We start from the raw sequence: 9,702 nt of genomic DNA, 5'->3' as shown, positions 1-9,702 counted from the left end.
GTTGGAGTCTCACTCGGTCGTCCAGGCTAGCAGGGTGCGGTGACACACTCACGGCCACCGCAGCCTTGGCCTGCTGGGCTCAAGCGATACTTCTGCCTCAGTATTTCAAGTAGCTGGAACTACAGTCGACCACCATGCCCAGCTAACTTATTTTTTTTAATTGTAGAGACGAGGTCTTGTCTAGTTGCTCAGGCAGGTTTTGAACCCAGGGCTCAGGCAATCCTCTTGCCTCAGCCTCCCTAAGTGCTGGGATTACAGGCGTGTGCCACTGTGTTCGGCAGTACAGTGAGTCTTTTTTTTTTTGAGTTGGAGTCTCACTCTGTCCACCAAATTGGAGTGCAGTGGTGTACTCGTGGCCACCACAGCCTTGACTTGCTGGGCTGAGGCGGTCCTTCTGCCTCTGCTTTCCAAGTAGCTGGAACCACAGGTGTGCGCTATCACTCCCAACTAATTTTTTTTTTTAATTTGGAGTCTCACTTTGTCGCCCAGGCTGGAGTGCGATGGCATGCTACTCATAGCTACTGCAGCCTCAACCTGCTGGGCTCAGGTGATCCTTCCACCTCAGCCTTCCAAGTAGCTGGAACTACAGGCATGTGTCTCCACACTGAGCTAATTTTTTTTGCTTTATTGTAGAGACAGGTTCTTAACATGCTTCCCAGGCTGGTCTTGATCTCCTGGGCTCGGGCATTCCTCTTGCCTCTGCCTCCCAAAGTGCTGGTATTATAGGCCTGAGTCACCATGCCAGGCTAGTGCAGTGATTCTTAATCTTTGGGGGGAGTAGTGACTCCCTAGGAAATTCAGTAAAAGTTATAGGCCCTCTTAGAAAGCTTAAATCTTATTTTTTCACAAAAGAGAAAAGGTCTAGATAGATAGTCCTAAATAATTATCAGAACATTGTGAGAGTAGTGATGCTCAAACTTTGGTGTGAATGCAAATTCCCTAAGATGCCCAGCATCTTATTAAAATGCAGGTTCTGACTCCTAGGTTGCTGGTGGGACTGGGAAGTCTGCATCTCTAATAAGTTCCTATAGACGCGGGCCTTCATAGGATCAGTCTTGAAAGAAGATATTAGAAGAGACGAATGTTTTGACATCTAAAGTTCGGTTAGTCTAGATACAGTCCCATAAGTTTCAGCTGGGCTCGGATAAGGTACCCAGTGAACCTTAATAAAGTAGTAGATGCCCAGACTAACTTCTTTTCATTCTTAAAGGGCTGAAGGTTGTAAAGTTGAAGATCAAAAATGCCTTGCAGCTTCTACTTAATACTGTTTAACAGTGCACTTTGATCAAAAACAGCTATTTCGGTCAGTTAAATGGCCCAACTGTTCTTGTCTTTTCTCCTATATAAAGTCAGAGGTGTTCTTGCATCCGAAAATTTAATGAGAGTAAAAGAAAAGCTACTACTTGTCACAAATTTTGATGACAAATCAATTGCTGTGTTTAGACTGATGCTTTCAGTGCTTTCAGAACTGGTTGAGGTATGTAGGTATCTTTTCTTCTAAAATCAGTTACTCCAACCTGCTGAGGTTCTTGAATACTTAAGGTTTTCTGTCACCTCTGTTGTTCTCTTATTATTAGCAGTTCTGTCTTCTATTCTGCTATTGGCTTGGAAATTTGGTCACCAATCTTGTTAGAATTGTAAGAAAAAATAATAGGCTTTGAGAAGGAAGGAGCTCGAGTATGCTCACTAGATAAATCACAGGTTGATCTTTTTTTTTTTTTTTTTTAGTTTTTTTTAGTTGGAGGCTTCTCTCACTAGGTACTAAACCAGAGAAGTATAGCACTTGTCCTCTACAAAAAACATGAATAAGCAAGAAGGGTAAAATGGAAAATTGGAATAAACCATATTTGAATAAGATTCCCATCTTTTTTTTTTTTTTGAGTTGGAATCTCACTCTGTTGCCCAGACTGGCGTGCGGTGGCCGCTCCTGGCCACCGCAGCCTCAACTTGCTGGACTCCGGCAATCCTTCCGCCTCAGCCTCCCATGTAGCCGGAATTATAGGTATGCGCTACCACGCCCAGCTGATTTTTTGATTTATTGTAGAGATGAGGTCTCGCTGCCCAGGCGGGTCTCGAACCCATGGGCTCAGGCAGTCCACTCACCTCAGCCTCCCAAAGGCGCAGGATTACAGGCTGAGCCACTGAGCCCAGCTGATTCCCCTCTTTTTAGCTTTAAGATTGTTAAAGTCTGACCTAGTTTCTTCAAAGAGAAGATGAGGTTATTTCAAGAGAAGTGTTTTCTGTGTGTGTGTAGGTAAGAAAATTCTTAAGTACTTGGAGATTTTTTTTTTCTGATTATTAGTGAGCTTTTTTGTGCCATCAGATAGAATTTCCAAGATTTTCTAGTTTCCTTTTGAAAACATCGATTATTTTTTGTTGTTGTTTGTTTTTGCTTTTTGTTTTTTCTGAGTCAGAGTCTCACTTTGTCACCCAGGCTGGAGTGCAGTGACACTCATGGCCACCCCAACCTTGACCTGCTGGGCTCAGGCGATTCTTATGCCTCAGCCTTCCAAGTGGCTGGAACCACAGTCACAGGCGTTCGCTACCATGCCCGGCTAATTTTTTGATTTATTGTGGAGACGAGGTCTCACCAAGTTGCCCAAGCTGGTCTCGAACCCCTGGGCTTAGGCAATCCTCTCACCTCAGCCTCCCAAAGTGCTGGGATTACAGCCTGGAGCCACTGCGCCTGGCAGAAACTTTGATTATTCCTGAATATTCAGCAGTAGTGTGTACTCTGGCCTCATATCATGTACAAGAATAACTCAAAATGGTCAATGACCTAAATCTAAGCTAGAAATCTGCATCCTTGTTTAGGTGATGATTTGTTAACCAAAGCCCAAGCAACAAAAGAAAAAATAGATAAATTGGGCATTATTACAATTACAATGAAAATTTCTGTGTTTCAGCGAATACCATCAGAATATTAAAAGCTAACCCACAAGACAGGAGAAACTTTTCTCTTTTTTTTTTTTTTTTGAGTGTCTCATCTGACACCCAAGCTGGAGTGCAGTGGTACTGTCATGGCCACCGCAGCTCAGGCCATCTTTCCATCTCAGACTTCCAAGTGACCAGAATTACACGTGCCTGCCCCCACATCTCGCTGATTTTTTTTATTTTTATTGTAGAGATGAAGTCTTACCAAATTGCCCAGGCTGATTTCCAACCCTGGGTGCAGGCAGTCCTCTCACATCCACCTCCCAGGGTACTGGGATTACAAGCGTGTGCCATTGCACCTGACCTTGGAGAAACTTTTACAGATCATATATCTAATAAGGGACTTGTATTCAGTATACATTTATATATATTTTTAACTCAACCATAAATGACAATTCGATTTAAAAATAGGTAAAAGATAAACATTTACCCAAAGAAGAAGCACAAATGGCCAATAAGCACATGGAAGGATGGTCAGTATCCTTAGTCACTAGGGAAGTGCAGATCACAACCACAGTGAGAGACTATTTCACACCCTCTAGAATGACTGTAATCCAAAAAGGAGTGTTGGGGCGGATGTGAAGAAACTGAACTTCTTCATTCACTGCTGGGGGAATGTAAAAGGGTATAGTCACTTCAGAAAACGTTGTGGAATTTTCTCAAAAAGTTGAACATGAGTTACCATATGACCCAGAAATTCTGCTGTTAACTATATACCCAAGAGAAATGAAAATGTAAGTCCACTCAAAAAATTGTACGTTAATGTTCATTGTAGCTTTATTTGTTTATTTGTTTTATTTTAATTTTTGTAAAGCAGGATTTATTGAGAGGACAGAAAAGCTCCCACAGTGGGAGGGGACCTGAAGGGGTTGCCCCCATTATTTACTTATTTATTTATGTCTTTAAAAAATAAAATTTGGCCGGGCTTGGTGGCTCAGCCTGTAATCCCAGCACTTTGGGAGGCCGAGGTGAGTAGGTAGCCTGAGCCTGCGGGTTCGAGACCTGCCTGGGCAGCTTGGTGAGACCTCATCTCTACAATAAATCAAAAATAACCAGGTGTGGTAGCGCGTGCCTGTAGTTCCAACTACTTGGAAGGCTGAGGCGGAAGGATTGCCGGAGCCCAGCAGGTAGAGGCTGCAGGAGTGGCCATTGCACTCCAGTCTAGGTGACAGAGTGAGACTCCAACTCAAAAAAATAAATAAATAAATAAATAAATAAAATTTAATTTAATTTGATTATATATTTTAAGATTGTATCATTTACATTCCATAAAATGCCAAAGCGTAAGTGTAAAGTCTGATGAGCTTTGGCAATTGCTTACATCTATGTAACTATCACTCTGTTCAATATATAGAATGTTTCTATCAGCCCAGAAACTTCCCTGGGTGCCTTTCTATTCAATCTCCATCCTACCCCCAGAGACAACAACTTTTCTGAATTATATGACCTGTGATTAGTTTTGCTTGTTATTTATGACTTCTATCTGCAGAATATTTTTGAGCCATCCACATTGTTGTGTAAATAAGTTTTTAAAAACTTCTAAGTAATCCATTCCATTAGCCCCATTATTTATAATCATAACCATAAAATAGCAACAATCCAAGTGTCCATGAGCTGATGAATGGGTAAACAAAATGTAGTATGTTCATAAAGTGGAATGCTATTCAGCCATAAAAAGTAATAAAGTATGAATGCATGTTATAACATGGATGAACCTTGAAAACATGCTAAAGAAAGGACACTAGGTCTGGTCCAGTGGCTCACGCCTGTAATCCCAGCTCTTTGGGAGAGGTGGAGGCAGGAAGATTGATTGAGCCCAGGAGTTCAAGACCAGCCTAGGCAGCGTAGGGAGACCTCGTCTCTACAATAAAAAAAAAAAATTAGCTACGCGTGGCGGCCCTTGCCCTAGTCCCAGCTACGTGGGACACTGAAGTGGAAGGATGCCTGGGGCTAGGAAGTCAAGGCTGCAGTAAGCCGTGAGTGTGCCAATGCACTCTAGTCTGGGCAGTGAGATCGCAACTCAAAAAATGGAAAAAAAGAAGAGAAAAGAGCCGGGGTCGGCGGCTCAGCCTATAATCCCGCACTTTGGGAAGCTGAGGTGAGTGAATTGCCTGAGCCCGCAGGTTTGAGACCCGCCTGAGCAACTTGGTGAGACCTCATCTCTACAATAAAAATCAAAAAATTAGCCAGGCATGGTAGCACGCGCCTGTAGTTCCAGCTACTTGGAAGGCTGAAGGGGAAGGATCGCCTGAGTCCAGCAGATCGAGGCTGCGGTGGCTGGGAGCGGCTACTGTACTCCAGTCTGGGCAACAGAGTGAGACTCCAACTAAAAAAAAAAAAAAAGGAAGAGAAAAGAAACCAGACAGAGTGTGCCACATATAGTTGAGTTATAGAAGTTTTCCCATTTATATGAAATGTCCAGAAGGCAGATCTTTAGGGGAAGAAACATCAGTGGTTACCAGGGGCTGGGGAGAATAGAGTTTGGCTGCTAATGGTTATGGAATTTTTTTTTGTTTGTCTGTTTGTTTTAGTGGAAGTACTAGAAAAAAATTCTGAAATTAGACAGTAGTGATTGTTGCACAATCTTGTAAGTAAACTAGAAACCACCTAGTAGTACACTTAGCAATTTATGGTATGTGAATTTTACCTCAATAAATCTGTAATTTTAAAAAAGTATCAGATAGTGATGTGTACACCCATTACACCCATTGTAATAAGATGGTACCCTGTTTTTTCTAGATTTATCTTTTTTCTTTTCTTTTTTTTTTTTGAGTTAGAATCTCACTCTGTCACCCAGACTGGAGTGCTGTGGCACGCTCCCGGCCACCACAGCCTCCACCTGCTGGGCTCCAGCGATCCTTCCGCCTCAGCCTTCCAAGTAGCTGGAACTACAGGCGTGTGCTACCATGCCCAGATAATTTTTTTTGATATATTGTAGAGATGAGGTCTCGCCAAGTTGCCCAGGCAGGTCTCGAACCCGCAGGCTCAGGCAATTCACTCACCTCAGCCTCCCAAAGCGTGGGATTGCAGACTGAGCCACCGAGCCCAGCCTCTAGATTTATCTTTTGACAATAATAAATTTGATTTCTTTTGCAGCAATAAAATGGTTGAACAAGTTCCAGAAAGCATCAATTTTCCTGCTGAAGAAGAAAAGATCTTGCAGTTTTGGTCCAAATTTAATTGTTTTCAGGAATGCTTAAAGCAATCAAAACACAGGCCAAGGTATGTAAATTTCTTTGGTAAAGGTAGAGTTCTTAAAATTAGTCATTTCTTAGACTGAATTCCATTAAAGCAGAAACTCTGTTCATCTGTGTATTCCCAGAGTTTTTTAACTTTCTATACAGTGGGTACTCAGTAGTAGATACATTTTGGATAAATGAGTTCTTAATTATTTGAGTAAATTCAGTTTCTTTGAAAGATCATCTGAGTACAATTTATGTATCACGTTGTTTCCACCTTTATCTTCATCACCACCCACATTTAGGCACTGAAACCTAAGTATGAGTACCCATAGAAGGCTGCTCTGGTATACCTGTCTCCAGTCCCCACTGTTTTCATAAGATGTCTTCTCTGTTCAAAAACTCTATGAGACTGGTGTTTGTTACCCTATTTTACTGACGAGATAACTCAGGATCAGGAGAAAAAACTTGACATACATCATGGGACTGGTGAGTGAGGAATGGACATTCCAATGGGTGTCTCTCCCTCTCTGCCAGAAGTGTAGCCTTTCTGAAGGCGAGACTTCCGTCAATGTCTGATCAGTTATGCCTGTCAGTTTCCTGATCTTGCTGCTTTTCTTCTTCCTAAAGATGCTACTGTGACAGGCACTATCTGTAGAGAAATACTCTAAATTTTGCGTCTGCTTTAAAATGACTTAGTGTATTTTTATTATCTTCTAGATTTACTTTCTACGATGGACCTCCTTTTGCAACTGGACTGCCTCACTATGGGCATATACTTGCAGGGACAATTAAAGATATAGTTACCAGATATGCTCACCAGAGTGGGTTTCATGTTGACAGAAGATTTGGATGGGATTGTCATGGCTTACCTGTGGTATGAGTCTCCAGCCTTATGATGTTCTGATTTCTTATGAGAATTAGATTTCTTCGTGTAATATGTATGATGAATTTTGACTATATGTCAGACTTTTACTTAATTTCTGTAACATTTATTTTTCATTTACTCTGTAGATTTTCTGAGAACTACTTTTTTTTTTTGAGTCAGAGTCTCACTCTGTGTCCAGGCTGGAGTGCAGCAGCATGCTCACAGCTACCCCAGCCTCGACCTGCTAGTCTTAGGTGATCCTTCTGTCTCAGTTTTCCAATAGCCCAGACCACAGGCACATGCCAACACACCTGGCTAATTTTTTGATTTATTGTGGAGACAAGGTCTCACCAAGTTGCCCAGGCTGATCTTGAACCCGTGGACTCAGGCAATCCTCTCACCTCGGCCTCCCAAAGTGCTGGGATTACGTGAGCCACCGCGCCCAGCCTAAGAGAACTAATTCTTTGAGGCTGTTTTATTTTTTAGAGTTGCATTTTCATAGAGCAGAGATGTTAATGTTATTATCACAAATTTTCAGGAATATGAAATTGATAAGACACTGGGAATCAGAGGACCAGAGGATGTGGCCAAAATGGGGATTGCAGAATATAATAGTCAGTGCCGAGCAATTGTAATGAGATACTCTACAGAATGGAAGGTATGTTGGGTTATTCTCGGTAGAATGAATAGAAACTGTAGTTTTCAGATGGGAGTTTAAATGGTGCTTTGTGAATTTTTGTTGGTTTGTTTGTTTTGGGGTTTTTGTTTTGTTTTGATTTTTTTGAGATTTTCCTAGAAGTATGCATATGAGCTTGTGACACAGAGATGACTTTCCACTTTATACTATAGGTACCAAAGAAAAGGTCTTTACCTTCCACCTCTAACCCTATTGCTTAAATTGTTGGTTTAAACTGAACCATCTCTTTTCTGATTTTTGTGTGTTTTTATTTGTCTTCTATATTTAACTTTCCACCTGCCCACAGTATTTGATGGGAATCATGCTGTTCTAGCAAATAGATTTACTTAAATATTTCAATATAATAGTTCAGATGTTAAAAAAAATCCAAGTTTGAACGAAGCATATTTGTATACCTAACCCTTAACTGTACCCCACAATATCAAAATTAAAAATACTGATAATTTTTTTAAAAATCCAAGTTTGGGCCGGGTGCAGTAGCTCACACCTGTAATCCCAGCACTTTAGGAGGCCAAATCAGGAGGACTGCTTGAACCCAGGAGTTGAAGACCAGCCAGGGCAATATGACAAGAACTTGTCTCTACTGAAAACAAAAAAAATTAGCTTGGTGTGGCGGTGCATGCCTGTAGTCCCAACTACTTGGAAGGCTGAGGTGGAAGGATTGCCTGAGCTCGGGAGGTTGAGGCTGTGGTGAGCTTTGATTGTGCCACTGCACACCAGCCTGGGCAACAGAGTGAGATTGACTCAAAAAACAGAGTACACCTTTGAACCCATTCTTGTTATAATGATTTGCCTCCTGTGTTGCTGACTACTTCTCTTAGTAATAGAGCTCCCATAACTGGCAGAACTCCTACCCTCTCTTATTCTTATGGGCTTAAAAAAGAGTTCCCCTGTCTGACTTAGATATACGTATACATGTACCTATATATATATACAGTCTCCATCTAACCTTTGACCTCAAACTGTGTGTTCTATAGAATTCTCTATTCTGCCAATGACATTATTCTTCCAGGCTTCAAATAGTAATTTCCATGATCAAATTAGGCACCAGATACTATCAAGTCCTCTTAGTAGCTAGTCCTTTCATTCTTGTAACCGTTCCCTAAATTCCGACCAAACATCATCTTTTTTTCCATAACGATCTCCTAATCCTTCTCTTCCCTCTGTTCTTTCCACTCAGGCTTCCATGTTCTTTCTCCCACCAAACTGTATTCTTCATGATCTTCCTCTACTCAGAAACCTTGAGTAGCTTTTCTTCATTGGTGAATAACGTATAATGTAATCAACATGAAAGCACCTGTTTTTTTCAACCCAACTTTTTACCTAGTTACCAGTAGGCAATAATCCTGATGAGTATAATATGGCTATGGGTTTTTTGGTTTCTTCCTTTTTTACTTCTTTTTGAGTTGTCACCCAGTTCTTTTTTCTTTGTCACCCAGGATGGAGAGCAGTGGCATGCTCCCGGCCAGCTCAGCCTCAACCTGCTGGGCTCCGGCGATCCTTCCGCCTCAGCCTTCTGAGTAGCCGGAATTACAGGCATGTGCTACCGTACCCGGCTGATTTTTTTGATTTATTGTAGAGATGAGGTTTCGCTGCCCAGGCGGGTCTTGAACCCGTGGGCTCAGGCAATCCACTCACCTCAGCCTCCCAAAGGCGTGGGATTACAGGCTGAGCCACCGAGCCCGGCTAACTTTTCAATTTGAAATAATTTCAGACTTATTACAAAAATAATATGAAGAGTTCCCCTAAATACTTTATCCATCTTTCCCAATTGCTAACGTCTTCAGTAACCAAAGTATGCTTTTCTTTTTTTTTTTTTTTTGAGTTGGAGTCTCACTCTGTCGCCCAGACTGGAGTGCAGTGGCTGTTCCTGGCCACCGCAGCCTCGACCTACTAGGCTCCAGCGACCTGCTGGGCTTCCGCCTCAGCCTTCCAAGTAGCTGGAATTACAGGCATGCGCTACCATGCCCGGCTGATTTTTTGATTTATTGTAGAGATAGATGAGGTCTCGCTGCCCAGGCGGG

The 9,702-nt window shown here is 42.0% G+C and overlaps 1 protein-coding gene across 2 annotated transcripts in view; it reads left to right on the top strand.

Moving 5' to 3' along the window:
- Positions 1-9,702, top strand: part of IARS (isoleucyl-tRNA synthetase) — an 84,706-nt gene that overhangs the window by 2,343 nt on the left and 72,661 nt on the right. Inside the window, exons 2-4 of one of the 2 annotated variants that reach the window (XM_008062825.2) lie at positions 6,031-6,156; positions 6,834-6,990; positions 7,520-7,639. In XM_008062825.2, coding sequence (XP_008061016.1) covers positions 6,038-6,156; positions 6,834-6,990; positions 7,520-7,639 — 396 coding nt within the window. In that variant the 5' untranslated portion in view covers positions 6,031-6,037. The remainder of the gene's footprint in view (positions 1-6,030; positions 6,157-6,833; positions 6,991-7,519; positions 7,640-9,702) is intronic. The other variant, XM_021714779.1, reaches the window with a different exon arrangement.

Source organism: Carlito syrichta, unplaced genomic scaffold (genome assembly GCF_000164805.1).
Source record: "Carlito syrichta isolate Samal-C Ts95f unplaced genomic scaffold, Tarsius_syrichta-2.0.1 Scaffold97032, whole genome shotgun sequence".
Classification (NCBI taxonomy): Eukaryota; Metazoa; Chordata; class Mammalia; order Primates; family Tarsiidae; genus Carlito; species Carlito syrichta.
Note: the sequence above shows the minus strand (reverse complement) of the source record. Positions and strands in the feature narration are given on the sequence as shown.